Source organism: Oreochromis niloticus, linkage group LG5 (assembly GCF_001858045.2).
Source record: "Oreochromis niloticus isolate F11D_XX linkage group LG5, O_niloticus_UMD_NMBU, whole genome shotgun sequence".
Taxonomy (NCBI): Eukaryota; Metazoa; Chordata; class Actinopteri; order Cichliformes; family Cichlidae; genus Oreochromis; species Oreochromis niloticus.
Window position 1 is genome coordinate 20,396,223 of NC_031970.2, and position 22,873 is coordinate 20,419,095.

Below are 22,873 nucleotides of genomic sequence, written 5' to 3' on the forward strand. Positions count from 1 at the left end.
GTCTGGTAACTTTGGAAGGGTTACGTTGTCAAGAAACGGATCAATTTCATTTTTAGATGGGTTTATGAATATAAAGGTGAATATAAAGTTTTATAAAAATGCCTAAAAATCTTGTTTATTCTTTCAGGTTCACATACTGTGTTCCCAGATAAGTCTTTAACATCACATATAATATAATTGTTTTTTCCTTCTTTATTTTTTACTGGTTAGTTAGAAATTGTTACCATGTTCAAAATTTTGCAAGCGAAGTCTTTGTACTTTGTTAAGTATTGATAATTTAATGATTAGAAATCTACCCTCTGGGTCTATAACTGTATTGAGTACTGTGAAAGTAATATTTTTATGTGTGTATGTATTAAAATTGCTACTACCCCTTGTCTAGAGCTCTAGCAGGCTGAGAACACATTAGGAAATTCAGGTGTTTTAAGTTCATTTGTAGCTGTGACAGGTCTATGAGTCTCTTGTAATAAAATAACTTCTGCCTGTAGTTTTTTAAGCTGGTTAAATATCTTTAACCTCTTTTCTCTGGAGTCAGCTACATGCCAGCTGATGTGCACCATATCAACTGGGATGACAACTTGGGAGCCTCCTTGGATGTGTAAACAAACTTATATCTTTAAAAGAACAATGTGAAATAACCCTGAAGGTAGAGTCAGAAGGACCTTTAACCTGCAAAGTTCAATGTGTCACACCTTAGAGAAAGATGCTTCGAGGCAAAACAGATTCATGTACATGTACCTCACATTTCTCTTATTATCTTTGAACTCTAAATAGCAGCAGAAAATTTTGATTTTCTTTAAAGTCTGAGTCTTTGAAGTGGTGTCGTAAGGTTACCTCACCTTATTTGCCAGCGTGGCCATCAAAGTCAGTAACAGTTCTCAAGATGATTTTCCGACTAGTGTAAGGCAGTGGAAACTGCTGTTTGAACTCAAACTACAGCATTACTATGTGCACATTTTTTCAAAAGGAAAATCTTTCATTTCTCTCCTCTATCACCATCAAACATAACAAACACCCACTTACATAAAACACTCCCCACAGCACCGATTTATGTGAAACCTAACAGTTTCTTTGTTTTGAGAAATTGACGTGGCAGATCTTAGCACTAATTGTGAATCTGGTATGTGGCTGTTATACAATATGGTGTCAAACAAAAAGGAATCTATTTTCAAGTCTGATGAGGTCAGGAAGGTGCTGAGAAAACAGGTGATTCAGAAAGCAAATGCAATCATATGTCTAGTTGTCATTATAAGGAATAGATTTAAAGACAAATGTTACAAAGCACAAAGAAAACTACTGCATAAGAGAAAATAGTAAAACAATGACAATATACAAACATGGAACCTTTCTAATGGGGAATTCGAGCAATTTTACATTTCTAAGTATTTTCTTTGCTAATGATGTGGTGCCTCTTAAGCCCCATGCCCCCGGTACCAGGGGCAAAAGGGAGGAGATCACGTTTAATCGGTTATAACGCCGGTTGAGAAATATAACTCCAGACATGTGTGGTATCCACAGAAACCTCAGAATCTCAGCTACAATGTCATATAAACCATTTCTACAACCACCAAACACACCGAAAACAAGCCGCGATTAAACGAGCAGTTACGTAATGCGCAGAAGTCTGCTAAACACGCAAACGAGAACCAGAAAGTCTTCAGACTTCATGTAACCGGTTATAAATAGGCTGGCTAGCTTCCAGGGCTATCACTGCGTAAACACACAAAGTTTGACCACGATCGGACCAAAATTCACCGAATTAGCCGCAAAAGAAGAAAAAAATTAGGCGAGAATAAAATCTACTTCCTTTTTCTGTGTTCCAGTCTCAGTAACTTTGACACAGTAATATCCGCTTTAATATTTACACCTCTGATTAAATGTCCCAAGTGTTAGCTTCATTTTGATACCAAGATTGTAAGGACGGAGTTTGTAATTGCAGAGAAATAATCAATTTAATTTAGGCATTGCATTTTCGAGCAGGAAGCTCAGAAACCCCCTTGGGGCTGAAGAGGTTAACAGAGACTCACAATGGTTTTCATTTAGACACATCAGTTTAAAATGACAAGATTTTAACTTGTAGATTGTATTTAAGTACAAGCTGTACTATTAATATAACTGTCAACTGTGTGTATTTTGGGTCAGTTTTGTTCATCTTTATTTTAAATGAAGTTCACACAGTTGGATGTATTTTTCTGACTTTATACACATTTTTTCAATAAAATGAAATTTGTGAGTCATTAAACAATCCATGATATTTTTATTTGTTCATGCTGGAAACAGGTGTTGCAAGTATTTTCCGTAGTCTCTTCTCAAATAAAATATGTTCTCACAGTTTCCAGTTAAAGTTGTGGAACAACGAAATCGGCCAGTGGTCTCTGCAAGGCAGAGTCAGCAGATGTGAGCCAGCAGTTCATCATGAGAGGAGAGGCAATGCTATAGTCACTGGCATTGCCACTACAAAAGAAAGGGAGGGAAAAATTTCATTCATGTTTACATAGTAAAATATTGGTAAATATCATAAACAGCAACAAAAAAAGATATGTACTTGGTAACATTGATCTCCTGGTTTTTAATCTTTAGTTTTGTAGCCGGAACTTGTTGTACCTTCTCATAAACCACTGACTTTAGAGCTGGAAAAATAACATGAGAACAAACTCACATTGAATACTCACACAAGAAGGTCTTTTTACAGAAAGCACCACCTTTGGTTGCAAACTTTTATAATAATAATATGATGCAAACAAATGCAGCACACATTTCACAAGTAATGTATACAACTTTAAAAAACACACAACAACTTTTCACTCACCTAAAAGTCCATCAGTGTTGTTGGCCGAGGGATGCTGTCTTAAAACTGGCCAAAGGAATTTAATGCTGTTCTTCTCATGAACTAAAATAACCAGGCGCACGTCTCCTGCTGCAATGTCTATTTCATTGTTGCGCATAATCACTGTGACACTGGAAAAATATATCAAAAGGTCAAATTTTATATATATATAGATATATATCTATATATCTATATAAATATATAGATATATACATATGTCAAGTCTTTAAAGGTTTGAAGTAGATTTTGGCAGATTTGAACCCTGTTGATGTTACCCTGTATTAGAAAGGTAAGTAGAACATACAGTAGTAAATATGTAAATCAAATTCCAATATTCTAATACTGTGATTCTTGAGTTGAGTCACTGAAAGTAATTCAAGCCATTAAATACCATGCAAGTCTTATTTAACCACATGTGAATACGGCCACACATCTGTACACAATGCTGAGAGTATGAGCCTGTAAAATCACCTTCCAGCAGTGACGAGATCCTGTCCAGTGTGATGTGTTTCTGTCTGTCCATCTCGTACAGTGACCCCTTTGGTGTCAATCTCAACATGCTGGTTAGTTTTGAAGTGTATGAAAATTCTCTTGAAACCTCTGTTTGCAACTGAATCAAGCTCACCATTCACAAACAGCTCTAGCACAAAAGAGAAGTGCAACTCAAAACCACACCACAAGTTGGAAGGTTATTATAAAAATGGAGATGAGAACCAATAATGAAATTTTATTTCACAGGAAATACAAAAACAAGAGTTCATTAGCTTAGCAAAACTGAAGACTACTGACCCCTGCTGGGATGATGAAGAAGTTTAAGGCTGAGAGCACCACTGACATCAAAGCACAGCGGAACAGTCTGATTCTCAGCTTTTAACAAAAACCTGTGGAGAAGAGGAGCTAGAGATACACGGATACAATGTTAGAATGGAAATATACATTTGACTTTTCTCTTGTGAACCAAAAATCAAGCACTTGCATACTCGTTTTCAGTTTCAGTAACATGTACAATCTTGAAGGTTTTTGATTGAGGGATCTGTTATTACATATAATACATAGATCCTGACTTATGGAGTATTTCATTCCTAAAAATTGGTTTGTTTTTTCCTAGCTGTTTTTCTCATGTATTTTGTGATTGTTAAAAACAAAACAAAAAATAACAAACTAACCAAAAATATTTTTTAGCGTAATATGTCAAAGCAAATAAAATAAATGGATTAAATAAGATTTTAGAGCCTGGCCCGTCCCATGTTATCGCAGGTTCAGATTTCTGTTAAAGTAGGTAATGCCTAATGCGGATGTTTAAAAATTTCAGAAAATTTTCATTAAAAATAATTCTATATATATCCAACTCCAACTATATCTATTTAATACAGTACCATCAGTTGCTTGCAGAGGATCGCCATGAAGTGAATAATGTTCTACGAATACATCAAGGAGAATTTCTGTAAACAGATTTACACAATGCTAGTTACATACACTAATATTGCAAAGCCAAAAAAACGTTAAAGTTTATTGTATGCCTTTGGGATATATTTGTATAATAAACATCAACATTTTTTGATGCATTACAGCAAAACACTAAACAGATATGTTAATCCAATTTTCACCACTCAGCCTCAGGTTTTATAAGTTTTAACTGTTACCCCACCTACGATGTAAATGTAGATAATTCAATTATTAGAGTGACTGAATTAGAGGCTTGTCCAGTTCCTTATTAGTTGAACACTGGTTGGTGTTACATATACAGAAAGAAAAAAAAGACACCTTTGAACTACAGTACACTACAGAAAAAAACATTTACCTTTTACAGTAGGTCGCTTTTTGCGGGATTGAGATGGCTTGGCTGAATGTTAGAATTAAATATATTAGTTTCTTTAAAAAATACCATTTTACATTTAGAAAATATTTTAAAAAACAACTCTAAAATATAGCATATAATACTCAAATGACTTTTTTACAGCAAAAAACAGAAGCAGAGACACATCCACAGATTCAATTTCATAAACCTGATTTTAATGGTTTACCTATAATACATAATACATAATACATAATACTACCCCAAATAGTATAAAAACGTGTGCGGTAGAAAAACAATTAAAAAGAAAATTATGAATTTTATGAAATATGATTTTCATATTATGAAAAAATTAAATAATTCATAAATCATTAGCACAAATGTGTATCAATCTCTAAGAAATAGTTTTTAACTTATCATCTCACAAATGTGACCAAATTGGCTCATAATTTTCTTGACCGGTAAAAAAGCCATGAATGTTAAACTGGTTCGAAAACCAATGTAAACTGAGTAGCAATTTTTCAGTAATGTAATTTAGACTTACCCACCTTCACTACATCTGTTCCTGGCAGCTTCACTGTTACACCTCTTTACCTCTCATTTATACAAATGTATTCTGTTGTTTACTGACTTTTCTCCAGAGCATACCTCCACTGCTCTGGGTTCTTGTCCTCCTTTCCCTTCTGTCACTACATCTTACTTTTGAAATCATATTGTGTTTTTTTCATGTTACTTTGGAATATTCTGCGTTTTTTTTTTTTTTTTTAGTCTAAGCATTTGATATTTTATTGGTGTAATAAATTTAAGAGGAAAATCTCTTAATAGTAGTGTTTGAAGTGTTTGAATTACAAGGATCACTATTCCCTATTATTGCTATACTCTGTAAAAAAAAAAAAGAAAATCCTTCTTAAACCACAATAATCCTTTAAATGTTGTGTTAAATATGGATTTATATCATCTTGCCACAAAATAACCCCAAACATATTTTTATGCATTTTCAAATGATAGAAACATGTTTTACTCGAAAAAGCAAAGTAAAAACAAATCAAAGCTAAATGTAGCAAAAACATCCAGCACAATGTTTAAGTGACACAAAATACATAATTTAAATCTAGATTACAAAAGAAAATAAAGTCAGATAAATTTTAAACTGAAAAAAATATTTAACTCCAAACTGTCAACTGCAGATTACACAGGTATGAGAGTTTGCTCATAAGATTATTTTTTAAATCACAAAAGACTGAAAAGCATATAAATCCCAAATACTCACCAAAGTAAAATCCTCTATCTGAAAAAAAGATAAAACAAACAGTGATTAATTTACTTTGCAACTTGAAATCAGTCTTAGTAATAGAAATAAAAACCCACATTAGATTAATACTAAAATTCTGCAAAAATGTTTAGCATTTCTGTGATGTATAAAAAATGAACTGACATTTACAGTGATTTTTCTGGTCTTACTGGCCACATTCATGTAGTACTTTATCTACTTCCCACTATAGAAACACACTGTAGAATTACCAGTTAACAAGTGTGTTAACTCCTATTTCCACGTATTCATCATACTGCTGCACTGAAATATTGTGAGATGCACACACACACACACACACACACACACACACACACACACACACAATACCAGCTTCATTTTTTTGTTTTTCAATTCATTTAGTTACTCTCCTCGCTGGATTTGCTCATTTCAGTGTAGCTTTAGTTCAAAAGTTTATTTGTACTTTAGTTAGTTTGATATTCAGTATAAATCTTTTCAGTAGCTACATCAGAATATAGTATGCAGCATGTGTCATATCATACCTTCAGTAAAAAATTGATAAATATCTACTATTTCTCCTGTAACAAGAACAGCAAAAAGAGCATGTGAAAGCAAGAAATAAACATCACATTTACATTTATAGTCAAATCAATTTAATTTAATGTATTTAACACCAAATCACATCAGTATCAAGGCACTTTATATTGTAAGGTGAAGACACTACAATAATTCAGAGAAAACCTGAACAATCAGATGACCAGCTATGTATATAATAATGAACTACTCAAATGGCCTAAAGGTTTCATGAATGAATCAAGTGCCTTCCTCTTGTAAATCCAAACATTTCTTTTTGAAAAACAAATTAAAGCAGGAATTGCTTCTTTGGAGCAAACTGATGATGATGATAGAAGCTATCATTATTGTTATTATTATTATTATTATTATTTGAAGAAATTTGGATTAGAAAATTTAAAATAAATGAAAATTCAAAATTAAACTAATGTAGCTCCAAGAAAATACTTTCAACAAAGGCAGGCATAAGAGAGGGTTTGCATGGAAGGTTTGAACACAAAAAACTGTAAGGCTTCCAAAACCCTACAGAAATCATGTTACATGTACATGGTCACTGCTAGTACAAGTAATAATCATAATCATAGTCATAATATTATATCTGTATTTATAAATGGCATACTAAGGAGGAGTAATGCTGCAAACTATGAAACATTTTTGTAATATTTATTGAGAAATTTCAGATAAAATTATGGGAAACGTTTGAAATTTAACTGATGAGTCAGATAATGAAAATGTGTTTAATCCTATTTGAATTAATTAAGCATTAATTATTAACTGTAGGGTATTGCTGTTTAATGCTATACCATCAAATTGTATAATATATTCAGCAGTACAAGATGGTAGCTATGTATTCATTTTTTTCCATTGCCTTAAAAAATGTACTTAAAACTAAGTTAAGGGTTCTCATATTATACTAAACTACATTTTTAGGGAAATAAAATGTCTTAATAGTTAAAGTAGAAAACACCATATTAAAAAGTAGAGGTTGAAAATGTGCATGTAGGTACAGTATGTAAGAGTCAGTTGTTAAACTGTTGTATTCTGTCAAAACGAATACTTAATTATGGTAATGGTTTGGGGTTTTTCTTGACATTTTTATGTCTATAAAAAGAAAGATGCATTTTATTTAATTCTATCCTAACAGAGTACCTGGATCAAGTGAGGAGAACCAGCTCTCAAAGGCTCTCTCAACAGCAGGGTCTATAGTTGTTGCTGAAAAGAAAAAAAGAATTAATTGATGTGGAAAAAAATATGCCAGTATTTCAATCAAATGTAAAACAATTTAACAAATGTGCACCAACCTAAATACCAAACCTGAATAAATATTGATCATTTACATATATTTTTTAACTTAGCTTTTTAACTTTTAACTTTTTAACTATTCTGATCATTTTCTCTTTTTAGAAAAACCTTCCTGTGCACAAAATGTCTAAAAGTACACGTACAATCGCTTTTACTCACTTAAACCTTAACAGCAGGCTGACATTATTGTTAGCTTACAAAATAATCCCTGAAGTGCAAACCACAAAAACAAATCACAAAACGCACAACAAATTGAAAAGCGCAAAAACAAATTGAAAAGCGCAAAAACAAATCTCTTAACGCAAAAACAAATTGAAAAGCGCAACAACAAATCACTTAACGCAAAAACAAATTGAAAAGCGCAAAAACAAATTCACTTAACGCAAAAACAAATTGAAAAGCGCAAAAACAAATCACAAAACGCACAACAAATTGAAAAGCTCAAAAACAAATTGAAAAGCGCAAAAACAAATCTCTTAACGCAAAAACAAATTGAAAAGCGCAACAACAAATCACTTAACGCAAAAACAAATTGAAAAGCGCAAAAACAAATTCACTTAACGCAAAAACAAATTGAAAAGTGCAAAAACAAATCACAAAACGCACAACAAATTGAAAAGCGCAAAAACAAATTGAAAAGCGCAAAAACAAATCTCTTAACGCAAAAACAAATTGAAAAGCACAACAACAAATCACTTAACGCAAAAACAAATTGAAAAGCACAAAAACAAATTCACTTAACGCAAAAACAAATTGAAAAGCGCAAAAACAAATCACAAAACGCACAACAAATTGAAAAGCGCAAAAACAAATTGAAAAGCGCAAAAACAAAAACCAAACCAAACCGGAAGAGGTAGGTACCAGTGCTGCAACAACAGGCATCACTGATTGGATGATGGATCCGGTAGCCTTTTGAACCGGAAGTTGTTCTGTTCGGAAGTTTGGTGACTGCTCTACCAACTTTTTTCCACAACTTGGACAAAACATGTTGGCTGTATCCCAATTCAGGGTCTGCAGCCTTAAAGGCTGCATTTTAAGGCCGATTACGTCACAGCGGCGCGCCGAAGGCCGTCCCAATTCAAAGGCTGCTCGAAATGCGGCCCTCAAATTCGGCCTTCATTTCCCTGAATTTTAAGGCTGTGGCGGTGTAGACTTTGTGGCCCAACATATCCCAGAATTTATAGCGCGGCAGTCACTGTGGATAATTTTGCCGCAGACGGCAGAAGCATAGCGGCCGAAGAGTAAACTGTTAAACGTAAGTACTGAATATGATCTCACTTTTTTATGTGCAAATGTTTAATAATGAGGAACATTAAAACATTACTGTTGGCCACATGTCGGCAAAGTTATTTGCCATTAGCGATGTTTGTACTTTCAGCGTTTGCTTTGTTTTAAAGCATTTAAAATATAATAATACAATAGTTGACCTTAATCTTACAGAGAATGTGATGATTTTATGGATAATTAAAGTCAGTCATATATCCACAAACACAACAAGCTGAAAGTCAGTGATGCTGCTCGGTTTGCAGTCCTGAATATCACGGCACAAGCAGGATTCACTGCACTGTTAATGTTAGCTATGTTATATTGCTGCCTCTGTTCGGTGGTGTCGAGCCAAACGGACTTTAACGTGTGTTTGAACGAGCTGACGGTTCACTCGCTAAGCTGAAAGAAAGATGCTTTAATCACAGGAGTCACACGTGTCCACTGGACCATCTGGGAACTCTTCTTGTTTAGCACTCATAATAACACAAACACTAAATCCTCCTTCTCTTGTGCTGTTTTGTAGCAGTGTATACACCTGAGACTGTCACCTGTCTGTCTGTCCTGCACTCTCTCTCTGTTTCTTTCTCTCTGATTGTGGAATAAAAGTATGAACATGTATTTATAAGTTACACTTGTGTTTGAATCCTGCAGCTTATCACACATTTGATTTCCATGTGTGACAACTGCAAGTGTCCAGAGTGAGGACAGACTGAGGGACCCACTGCTGCACATCATCTGTGAGGCTTTGCACCCCTGATGATCCACCAGGACAAACTCAGCAGTGTGTGAGGAAGAGGAGGAGGAAGAGCCAGCAGCAGCTGACAGATGGGGAGAATAGACAGACTGTTCCCTGTTTGTGAAGGACTGCTAGAAACATTTAAAATAACTAATTATCTGTCCTGAATCATTATTAGGTAATGTTCAGATAATTTGATCATTCCAGTGTTTTCAGTGTGGGAGAAAGTACTCAGGGCCTTCAAGTTACACACTATGAAAGGCAGCAACAAGTTTAATATTCAGAAACCTAAAGTATGTATCAGCAGCAGAATGGAGCTAAAAATAAATGTTTGTTTCAGTTCTATGAAGCTTTGAGTATTTTGGATTAGTAGTACTGCTGTGTTTGTTGCATCATATTGCTGTAATTGTTTATATGCTTTATATATTCTGAGGTAAGTTGATCTATAGTGTTACATCATATTCTATAAGGATGTTATGTGTTTGTATACTTTCTGCCCAGTTTGACCCATTTAGCAGAAGTCAGCCTGTTTAAGGCTCTGATATCTATTCTGTATGACTTAAAGCAGTTATGACATGGTCTGATTTTCTCACCCAATAAAGGGATATTTAATATATCAGTCTACTCTTCATTCTATCAGACACAGTTATCACAGCTCGTACATTTTCTTTTTACACATATATGTAAGCATTGAGCCAAATTTAGTAATGCCAACATATTAAACGAACAATATTTGTCTCTTATATATAAAACATCTATATATACACTGTCAAAGATACTTGTCTTTGAGTGAAGATTTAAGGTGATAGGACATATAAATAACTGCAACTTGAATCTTTACTGAAGCTCAGTATTAGACACAGAGTTCACTCACATGAATTTCACTCACATGTGCTGTACCAGTGTACCTGCACATGTGATGTGACAATAGAAGTGATTTGATTTGAGAGTTCAAACTCACTGCTGTAATAACTTATGATTAATATAATAACTATGATATTGGCCATGTCATATTTACACTGACTTTAGTCTCATGAACAACATTAGCTAATTGTTATTTACTAGCTAATCTTAAATGACTGTTCAGTACAGATATGAAGGCCAGCAATCATATTTTACAGTCCTGTGGTCTCAGCCTCAGATACTTATTAAATCACACAAAGCTCGTGTAGAAACAAACACACGAACAAAATATATTCTCCTTCATTTCCGTCAAAGCTGTATGAAACGTTTCCAGCGGTTGGTGTTATGGTTGCTAGGCAACCTGGACAGCGCGACGGAGGCTAGACCGTCCCATTTCACAAGCCTCGCACTTCCGGCCTTAGCGGTCTTTGAGTACGCGGCCCTTGAGGATCGTTGAGGCTGCGTACTTTAAGGCTGCAGACCCTGAATTGGGATACAGCCGTTGACTGCTCTTTCTCATAACCACGTTCGGCAGAACAACTTCCGGTTCAAAAGGCTACCGGATCCATCATCCAATCAGTGATGCCTGTTGTTGCAGCATTGGTACCTACCTCTTCCGGTTTGGTTTTTGTTGTTGCGCTTTTCAATTTGTTTTTGCGCTTTTCAATTTGTTGTGTGTTTTGTGATTTGTTTTTGCGTTTAGTGAATTTGTTTTTGGGCTTTTCAATTTGTTTTTGCGTTAAGTGAATTTGTTTTTGCGCTTTTCAATTTGTTTTTGCGTTAAGAGATTTGTTTTTGCGCTTTTCAATTTGTTTTTGCGCTTTTCAATTTGTTGTGCGTTTTGTGATTTGTTTTGCGCTTTTCAATTTGTTTTTGCGTTAAGAGATTTGTTTTTGCGCTTTTCAATTTGTTTTTGCGCTTTTCAATTTGTTTTTGCGCTTTTCAATTTGTTGTGCGTTTTGTGATTTGTTTTGCGCTTTTCAATTTGTTGTGCGTTTTGTGATTTGTTTTTGCGCTTTTCAATTTGTTTTTGCGTTAAGTGAATTTGTTTTTGCGTTTTTCAATTTGTTTTTGCGTTAAGAGATTTGTTTTTGCGCTTTTCAATTTGTTTTTGCGGTAAGTGAATTTGTTTTTGCGTTTTTCAATTTGTTTTTGCGTTAAGAGATTTGTTTTTGCGCTTTTCAATTTGTTTTTGCGTTAAGAGATTTGTTTTTGCGCTTTCAATTTGTTTTTGCGCTTTTCAATTTGTTTTTGCGCTTTTCAATTTGTTGTGCGTTTTGTGATTTGTTTTTGTGGTTTGCACTTCAGGGCCACCGTACCAATCCTGAATATTTCTGCTCTCAGCTAATATCACATTAGATAACCCTTGAGATGGTCAAAAGTGCTTAGACTGACAAAAAAAAACTTAAGAATTTAAGTGCAATAAAATTATGCTTTTATAATTATAAAAAATTGAATAATCAGAATAACTTGACTTCTTGCTACTGGACTTGGTCTGTAGCTTGCCTCTTGTGCAGCTAAAAAGTTGAAGGGAAAGAGGCTGGCTGACAAAGTTGAAGTGAGATGGCTCATAAACAAATGGGCATCTTCTTTAATAGGCCACGATGTACTGTATCTGAGATAGCAGCTGCTCTGTATCTAATGCAATTGCTCAGAGTGGTCGTAATAATTTCTGACATCCAAATTTGTGTCATCAAAGTGTAGTCACCCTCACTGTTTCTTTATCTTGATGTAGTAAAGCTGTCCCTGTGCAGTATGGAATCATTTTTATACAGGAAAATGTTTATAGTTTTCGGAGACTATAAGGAGAAAAAATTTTTTTGTGTGTGTGTGTCAATGTGTCACACACAATATAGACAAAGAAAATGTCATTGTGTTTACGCTTGTGGATCATATTATACACATCTGTAACACTTTGAGACTTATTTCTCTGCATAAACAAAAATATGAAATTTAGAGAAAAAAAATCTTAAACAGTTAAAGTGTTTTTGTTAAACCTCTTGAATTAAAGCTAAAACCTTTCGGTGGTGTACAGAGTCAAAATTACCAAAAAAGCAAACTCATGCTATATTTAATGTTATTTTGGTGTAGAGTTTTTTTAAGTATTTAATTTTTTCAGTGAGAAATGTAAATATCTGCATTTAGGAAGAGTGAAAATAATCTTTAACAATTAAAAGAAAACGTCATGATGAATACTACTCGTTTTGCATTGTCTTTGTTTGTGCTGCTCACCAACATTATCACTCCTGTGACGAGTAGAAGTACCACCGTGTCTTGAAATGGACTGACGTCCAGGGGGCTTCATACTCTGCGGTGCTTCACATTCCTTAGGTTTATGAAGCACATGTATGGTCTCTCCCAGAGGCTTTGTGACCACCATAGATGTGAGCGGCGTCACAAAGCTGTACTTCAGTGAAAGCCTCAAAGCCTCCTTCTTCACTTGCTCTTTCTCAGGTCCAGATAACTGGAGCCTGTGTCATAAAGCATTAAGTAAATATAACGATTGATTTAGTAGTAATATATGATAAAGTAATTTACACATATTTATGTATCTTTAATTCTTCCATGTCCCCAGATATTCTGTATATACTGTATATACAGATATACTGTCTGAGTCCCAACTTTGGAAAATTAAAGAACATTTTAGTGGAATCTAATATGGACATAGAAACATGGGAAAAAAATAGATAAACTCATTGTTATGTAAACATCCTGCCTTCTTTTTATTTGACATATTTGAGCCAAATAAAAAGAAGACTTTAGAGCCAAGATGCTGAATTTTAACTGTATTCTGCTGCTGTAGTAAACATATTGCCTGTCTTTGTTGTAGCTGTAGATTTTTAACTTGTTTTGTAAATTGCAGCTTAGTTGTTGAGACCGTGGGATGCCATCTATGTTATGAATAAGCACACAACTTCAGAAGCTGATTCAAAAATCTTTTAGTGGACAAATTGTTTCTTGCCAGGGAAAACATTTTAAAATGGTCACTGAGTTCTTCAAACATGATCAAACTTGGATGGAAGGAAAGGAAACTATGACTTCCTTCTCCTTGCCCATAAATTCATGCTACATTGTAACTATTAATGTTACTTTTGACCAAATGAACTTTTGCCTTTTGGACTGCAAGTTACATCAAATGATTTAAAGACGTTACCTTGGGTTTCAGGGAAATATATGTGGGGCCTTTTCCAGTATCCCAGATTAGTTATGCACTCAACAGGTAATGAAGAGAAAAATTTGTGTTGCTGCCCTTTAAAAAGTAGCTGATTGGGAAATAACACAAGAAGAAAGATGGCATATATGGTACTTACTCTTTGTCCAGAAGCTGTTTAACTGTGAGGTAGGCCCAAACTCTCTGGATAAGGTCATCAGACACACTTCCACCAGATTCCACAATGCCATTTGGGTCAGAAAATACTAACCTTCTATTACTCTGTCATAATTAAAATATATTGTAATGTCAATATGCAGGGAAAAAAACTTTCACAAGATTACAGCTGATAAATATCTTAGATCAAACATTACCGAAATGGCCACAACTTGAGGGGTGAAGGTTTCAATGTTATTATCTGTGATCTCACCGGCCACCACAATCTCTGAACCATTATAATAGTGACTGAAGTTAGTCTGGGTTAGATTGGTCCCACCCACATAGATCATTGTCACATCTGTCAGCAGAGGAGTTGCCACCTCTTCATAGAAACCCTGTTGACATACAGTGTGGACATGATGCAAATCATGCTAATTTCTTCCTAAATTTGTAGTGATTTCAAATCATGTGGTAGGAAGAATACAAAATACCTTCAGCTGTAAATCAGCATCAGAGTCTACATAAATCCGTCGTGCCACACCGTTATTTTGCAGCGACATTTTCTCAAGGAACTCAAAATCAACATCAAAACCAAAACCCAGACAGTACAGTGGGAATTTGCCTGCAACAGCCTGTCTTACATTTGACTGTATTTTCTCCAGATTTGTCACCCCTGAAAATACATAAGACACAGTCAGTTCAGCTCAAAAACAATGGAATCCCACACTTGATAAAACAAAAAGCTAAAACGAAAAATATTGAATAACTGATCTGTACTCATTAATCTCCCTGCATTCTTGAGTGTTGTGCTGCAAATGTATTCTTTACATCACACATGCTGTCCAAACTCCATGCTGTCATCATCACTCCAGCCTTGCCTGCCTTCTACAAGTGCTAAAAATCTCAATGCTCTTCTATCAGCCTGCCTTTCAGACTCATTTGTAGTACCTCCTCATTTGTACCTAGTTGGAGATCCTACATCTCTACCTCTGCATCTAAACTCTGAGAAGTCCTGTCCTACCGTTACTGGACTCCACTCTGCCATGTTAATTTGTCAAAGTCTTATTGCCAAATCTCAAACTGTTCTTCATTAAACCATGTTCAGGTCTTTCAAATGATCTCTCCTTATTGAAATCACAATAAACTCATTGACTAAAATCATTAAGTCCAGAAGTATTTGTGCACATTTTTGTACAGGTGTCATTTGTTACAACCTGTGGTTGGCTGTCCATCTGTGAGGAGTATAAGGATTGATGCTGAACCTTCTCTGTCATGCGTGTTCAGCATATTTGCTCCTTGCAGCAGTGCTTGATTGATGTCTGTGTCTGAAAGTCAACAACAAAGTTTCAGTACTGTAATTCTTCTTTTAACGGTTTGATATTAAAAGATATATACTGATTTCTGCAACTCCTCACTTCCTCCAGCTTGAATGTTGCGTGCAAAGTTTTTGGCGCTTTCCACATTTTTACTGTTGGCCTGAACAAGTTCCAATTTCCAGGGAAAAATGTTGCCATCAAAAGTGATCAAACCAAAATGGTCATCTTCTGCCAGGTCATTCAAAATATGGATTAATGCGATCCTAGTCTGGGCAAAAACAACATTTACACATTACAGACTTTTATAACAGATTAAAAAAGACATTAAAAGAAATAGTGTTTTTGTAAATGATAGACATAGCAGACCCTTTAAACCATTTACCTGCTCTATTTTTCTGCCTTGCATTGAGCCACTTTTGTCAATAACAAGGACGACATTTTTGGAAATTCGGGGAAGATTGGATGGAGCAAAGTGATGAACAAAGTAACCAGCAGATTTCTAAAGAGCAGGAAAAAAGATTGCTTTAGTCAAATTTTTATTTAATAGCCAGACAAAGGATATGGTACTGATTTGCAAAACCTTTTCTGGCCCATGCAGTTTATGTTGTGTGTAAATTGCTAATTGATCAGGGTTTACCTTGATGTCTCCCAATTCATTGTTCCTGTTGACATCATAAACAATAACCAGATCTCCATTCATACCCTGCTCTCCACAGTTGTCACACATTGTCTGTTGATCCACTGTTGGATAGAAATACACCCATGCCTAGAAACAGAAAGAATTGCATTCTTTAGACTCTTGATCGAGTGAGAGGTCAGTGATTTTAATTTCTGTCAAAACACTGTCCTGTGCTTCTCATTGCTTTGACTTGATAAATCTGAAAGGTGCATATACAAGTCACTGTTACCAAAACATTTGGACACTGTAGATTAGAAATAAAGAGAAAATGCAGTGATTTTTAAACAATTTAAACTCCCCATTGAAAAAAAACAACAACTCGGAATCTGAGTTTTTTTGTCTGAGGTTCAATAAAAGTTTTGTAATGCGTTTAATGCATAAAATATTAAAAGAAAATCAGAATTCATTATTATGAGTAAAAGTGAGGAATTGCTCAACATTCTGACATATATAGCGCAGGAAGACTTCAATAGTTCAAGACTAACATGACCCAAAACAACAATGCAAATACTGTAGGATTCGATTACATTATGTCACATAACACCAGAGATATGATACAGTACACAGGGACAGTTGAAATTAGTATTTAACAGATGTGATCATTGGGCATTCAGTTGGTACTGCATTAACAAAATTTGTAGTTGTAATCACTATCTTCTTCTATCTCTCATTCACACACATGCATTCTGTCATGTTTCTTGTTTCTGCTGACGTTCATTCATACTTGCCAACCTTGAGACCTCAGAATTAGGGAGACATTCAAAAGTGCTGTTGGGGGGGGGGCGTCATATACATATATATACAAAAAAAACTTTTTCTCAGATGAAACTCGGATAAAATAAATTACATTTCACCGTTATTATTGTCCGGCTGGAAACAGCGGGGGTGTCCGAATTCAGAGGCTGCATCCACCTGAGGACCCGGCCTTCGCGGTCTACGTGGGCCGGGTCCTCCGAAACACCGGTAGGCCAGAAGTGAGCGACTGTGAAATTGGACGGTCTAGCCTTCACAATTACGTCACAAACTCTCTCGGTCTGCTCCTTGCTATCTAAAGTATAACCGGACGCTGGCGTAAATTCTCGACCATCTCACACTTCTGTTTAATCAGTTTTCTGTTTGACGTTTATTCAGCTGTGTGAAAACCCCGGAGGAACCCTCCCGAGGGATTAATAAAGTTTTATTTAACTTTAATCTCAGCCAAACCGATTTACACATGAAAAAATAAAACACTGAAAAAGCCAAACAATAACATTTTTAAGTTATCTAAGTGACTTATATTTAACCTGAGTAGCGAAAGACCGTGGGGGTTGAAAACGATGTGCCGCTCAGATATTTGAAGTTTACACAGCTACATTCCCACCTGAAAATATGTTAAAAGTTTATTTTGCAAATCAGAAAGAGTAATAAGAGTAACATAGCTGCCCCCATTGTTGAAAACTTGAATTGGCTGGGACACGTTATGAATTCTGTTGTTCAGGTGGAAAATCAGGAGACATTCGGGAGAATGGTGGCTCCGGGAGATTTTCAGGAGGGGCACTGAACTTCGGGATTCTCCCGGAAAAATCGGGAGGGTTGGCATGTATGCGTTCATTCCTCTTCTCTCTAGAGCATATCCCCACCTTTCCTCACTACAAATCTGTCACTTCAGCAACACAAAACACCACTGTTTCTCATGCAGTCCCACAGTTCTACTTGGCAATCTATCATACGTCATGTGAATCAACTGGCTTTTTACTCTTTATCCTCTTCGTAGCTGCCCTCACTTCTTCTTTAATAATCCTCTGCACTTCACGATTCACTGTCATTCCTCCATCTGTCCTTTCTGTCTAATTTTCTTCAGTTCCTCAAATTATTTATTCCATTTTTTCAACAAACTCTCTTCATTTGTTAATACGTTACCATTACCTATTACACTAACCTGCTGCACATTCTCTCCAGTTTGATCTCTCAATCTCAAAGTCCTTTTCTCCTTTCTTAGTGTCCAGCCTCACGTACAACCCACTAAGAGCCTTTTCCTTTGCCACATCTCTTTGCTGTATGCATAGATTGTTTTTTAGGCTTCCTCTTATTGCAAACTGTTGTGGCTCTTGGTGTTTATAAAACTGACATTTGTGTTATAACTGTACCTGTTTATTAACATGTGTTTTGGTGATGGCATTAGCGAGGGCTTTGGTGCTCAGGCCTCCTTTCACATCAATGAAATTGATGCCAGCTTCCTCGTGAATGTACACATCCACCTGGGATCAAGTATAATAAAATAAAACAGAAGTTCTAATCATGTGTGGTCTCATCTCAGCATTGTTTTCCTAAACAATCACTGAACAGATACCAAGATGGAAGTCACCTTGAAGTCTTTGACAGGCTGCATGGGTCGAGCATGGATTTGCAGCTCGTACTTGCCATGTGTGCGTTTCATCAGTTCCTCATATGTGAGTTCAAAAGTGACCTTTTTGTGAGCAGCCACAGTTACAGAGGTCTTAAATTCCTCCAGAGTCCTTCCTACAGAACTGTAGCAGAAACAATGATCATTTCATATAAATGCATTTAAAAATTAGTTATTCCTGAAGACCAAACATGATTTTTGAGTAAACTGACTAAAAAGAAAGGATTAAAGTGATATTTGGCAGGTGAGGGGACCCCCAAGATCAGGTAGTATGCAGTGTAGTGTGGGGAAACGAATTACTTTGTAATAAGTCACATATACATAATCCCTTTTGGGAGCTTCTTTTTTTGTTGACATTTTTCTTTATGTAAAGAGTGTGCTCAGCTAACCTGCGCTACTATTCCAGTTTTCACTGCTCTTTGTGGATTTGGACAACTGCATTCAAAAGTGTACAAACTTAGCTAGCTATAGCCTGTGGCTAATTTAGTACACTCAAATTGTTTTGTACACTCCTTCAGAAATTCAGAATTCAGCAAAACATCATGAATTGGTTCAATATCTGATTTAAAATATCTACAATAAATGAGGATATGACATGTAAGATTTAACTTTCTAATCTAAGCTACTGAGCTGTGCAACCCGGGATGTCATTGTTTCACTTTAATCCCTGCTAAAAGGTTTTTTCCTCCTCACACAGTTAAACAAAAATAATTTTAGAGAACTGAAGATAGAAGAAGACATAAAAAAAATGTTACAGGGATTTTTTTCACATAAACCTTTAAGTTAATTAATGAATTTAAATACCTGACAAGTCCAGCACTTTCACCACGTGACACAGCTTCAGTGTACTGCTGCTGAGCTTGCTCCTTAGCTTTCACAACACCATCATAAACTTGGCCATCGATAAACCTGAAGAGGACCAAGAAAAGCCCTTGTGTAAATGCACACACTGCTGAGTATCCTGTAATATGTTCTTTACTGTAGAATTCTTTATTCTCAAATGTCTCTGGATGGTTACAGATCATTTTAACTTCACACACATTCGAAATTTACTGATGAAGGCATTCTTGGGAATCCGAACATGGAATTCAATTTCCTTTGACTCGTCCATACGATTGACCACACGGCTTGTGATGACAGTGGTGGCATAACGACTGGTCACTGTGGAGTTGATGTGAAAGCTGTAGATGTCCCAGTCATCCTGAGAAAAAACGACAGGCTTAACTGATCTCATTGACTGGTGTCAGTGGAATTTCATTGGTCTCACTGCAAAAACCCTCAAATTAGTTTTCATCTTGTATTCAGGGCACACACTCAAAAGAGCATGACACTCACTTACTTTTATACTTTTACTTTTTATGCATCAGAAGGGGACTTGTTAGAAATATCCAACACATGTTTCCATAGTTCAAACAACTAAACAAGCCAAATTTACCTTAACCAATCAACACCATCATCAAATAACAAGCTCTAACAATTAAAATGAGATCTGTGATTGTGGATGCATAGAAAGGATAAGGTAGACATACAAACACATACAGTTAGAATTCTTTCACTTCATGGGACATTACATGATGTTATATTGCTTAGCAGAACACTTCATCTTACCCCAATCCTTCTTTTTGTCTCCAAAGTAATGCGCAGCTGCCAGTGTTAATGTGTCAGCTGACTTGTACGCACACACAGCACATGAACAAAATGAAATAATCCTGAGGATTGTCACAAGAACCTTCAACCCACTGAGTTTGGTGTTGAACTGACAGAAAGATGTTGAGACACAAAATATTCAATCGCACACCTCAGATACCTCACTATCTGTGAAATATTAATTGCAGAGGTACATAAAAAGGTTATTTTGTTTTCTTTTGTTTTTGTCTTTTAAACTATTTATTTAACTATTTATATTTAATTTTTAATTATGGATCTTTGAAGTGGTGCTATGGCCGTTTATGTATTTTGACCCTACCTTGTTTGGCAGTGTGGAAGCCAAAGCCAGCTGCAGCCCAATGAGGGTGAGCTGCACCACAGTTCTCCCCATGATGCCTCCTAGCAGAGCACAAACACAGCTGAAACTGTCTTTTGAAGTCAAACAAGGACAACATTATTATGTACATAATTTTTTTTAAAGGGCAAACTTCACTTTCTCTCCCTCCTCTTTCACCTTCCACCCACACAAAATACTCCCCCAAAGCAGTAATTTACCAGAAATCCAGCAGTTTCGGTAAACTTTAATGTTGACATTGAGGGTCAAACCAGTGCACATCACAAGGACTTTGTTCTACGAGAATCTTTTCTGTGATAGGTAATACTGTTTTGGTCAATTTGAATGAAAGAGACAAATTGACTTCACACTAGAGAAGAAACAATTATGTGAATTGTTTGGTGTCAAGCAAAAATGTATATACTTCAAGTATTTCTAACCTTTTATAGAAGACAAATATCTTTCATGGTGAGGAAAGTGCTAAGAAAACCTGAGACAGTGATAGCAAATTTAGAAGTCACATGACATTTAGTCCAGAATTACATTTATTTATGTATTTATTTACTTGTTTTTCCAGAGTGGATTTCATATGATTGGCTTTGTAATATTCTGACTTTCAAACCAGCAAGTCCTTTTTAAAAATAAAATAAAGATTACATGAGTGATTCAGCAATGTGGGATACATATTATTTATATTATATATATTATTCATGTTGGTAACAGGAGGAAAGCAATTTATGTAATATATAGGTCCTTGCCTTATTTTGTTCTTAATGATTTATCTAGGGCTGCAGCTATCCATTATTTTAGCAATCGAGTAATCTATCGATTATTCCATTGATTAATCAGATAAGAAATACTTTTGTCTTATTAATCAGTAATAATTTTCAAAAGAGAACAAGACACAGGTCTTTCAAAATGAATTTTTACTGCATATAACATCTGTCAAATAACAACTAAACCCTTTGATTGTATGTATGTGCCATATTACATTTTTTTCATAAAGAAAACATTTTCTTAAATAGAAAAATGTATACAGGGTGGGCCATTTATATGGATACACCGTAATAAAATGGGAATGGTTGGTGATATTAAAGTCCTGTTTGTGGCACATTAGTATATGTGAGGGGGAAAACTCCTCAAGATGGGTGGTGACCATGGTGGCCATTTAGAAGTCGGCCATCTTGGATACAACTTTTGTTTTTTCAATAGGAAGAGGGCCATGTGACACATCAAACTTATTGGTAATGTCACAAGAAAAACAATGGTGTGCTTGGTTTCAACGTAACTTTATTCTTTCATGAGTTATTTACAAGTTTCTGACCACTTGTAAAATGTGTTCAGTGTGCTGCCCATTGTGTTGGATTGTCAATGCAACCCTCTTCTCCCACTCTTCACACACTGATAGCAACACCACAGGAGAAATGCCAGCACAGGCATCCAGTATCAGTAGTTTCAGTTGCTGCACATCTCGTATCTTCACACCATAGACAATTGCCTTCAGATGACCCCAAAGATAAAAGTCTAAGGGGGTCAGATCGGGAGACTTTGGGGGCCATTCAACTGGCCCACGACGACCAATCCACTTTCCAGGAAACTGTTCATCTAGGAATGCTCAGACCTGGCACCAATAATGTGGTGGTGCACCATCTTGCTGGAAAAACTCAGGGAACGTGCCAGCTTCAGTGCATAAAAAGGGAAACACATCATCATGTAGCAATTTCAGATATCCAGTGGCCTTGAGGTTTCCATTGATGAAGAATGGACCCACTATCGTTGTACCCCATATACCACACCAAACCATCACTTTTGTTGTTCCAACAGTCTTGGAGGGATCCATCCAATGTGGGTTAGTGTCAGACCAATAGCGGTGGTTTTGTTTGTTAACTTCACCATTCACATAAAAGTTTGCCTCATCACTGAACAAACTCTTCTGCGTGAACTGAGGGTCCTGTTCCAATTTTCGTTTTGCCCATTCTGCATATTCTGTGCGCCGATCTGGGTCATCCTCGCTGAGATGCTGCAGTAGCTGGAGTTTGTAAGGGTGCCATTTGTGAGTAGCTAATATCCGCCGAAGGGATGTTCGACTAATGCCACTCTCCAGTGACATGCGGCGAGTGCTACGCTGTGGGCTTTTGCTGAATGAAGCTAGGACAGCCACTGATGTTTCTTTATTAGTGACAGTTTTCTTGCGTCCACATTTTGGCAAATCCAACACTGAACCAGTTTCACAAAACTTAGCAAGCAGTTTGCTAACTGTAGCATGGGAGATGGGTGGTCTCGTAGGGTGTCTTGCATTGAAATCTGCTGCAATGACCCGGTTACTGCGTTCACCAGATATCAACACAATTTCGATCCGCTCCTCACGTCTTAACCTCTTCGACATGTCAATGGCTGTGAACAAAGAGAAACTTCTAAATAACTCATGAAAGAATACAGTTACGTTGAAACCAAGCACACCATTGTTTTTCTTGTGACATTACCAATAAGTTTGATGTGTCACATGGCCCTCTTCCTATTGAAAAAACAAAA

General features: G+C 35.9%; 1 protein-coding gene across 1 annotated transcript; it reads right to left on the minus strand.

Moving 5' to 3' along the window:
* Positions 1-2,183: 2,183 nt before the first annotated feature.
* On the minus strand, positions 2,184-20,483 carry LOC106098929 (inter-alpha-trypsin inhibitor heavy chain H3). Its single transcript, XM_019358832.2, has 23 exons — positions 20,327-20,483; positions 19,401-19,561; positions 19,165-19,269; positions 18,322-18,484; positions 18,104-18,214; positions 15,936-16,064; positions 15,681-15,797; positions 15,398-15,566; positions 15,197-15,307; positions 14,474-14,655; positions 14,198-14,377; positions 13,984-14,105; positions 12,905-13,143; positions 7,615-7,677; positions 6,435-6,470; positions 5,893-5,910; positions 4,629-4,670; positions 4,204-4,269; positions 3,617-3,724; positions 3,299-3,467; positions 2,810-2,958; positions 2,546-2,630; positions 2,184-2,454 (listed from the first exon to the last, which is right to left on the minus strand). Exons 1-23 carry the CDS (start codon positions 20,396-20,398, stop codon positions 2,340-2,342), a joined length of 2,712 nt encoding a protein of 903 aa, XP_019214377.1. The 5' UTR covers positions 20,399-20,483; the 3' UTR covers positions 2,184-2,339.
* Positions 20,484-22,873: the final 2,390 nt, after the last annotated feature.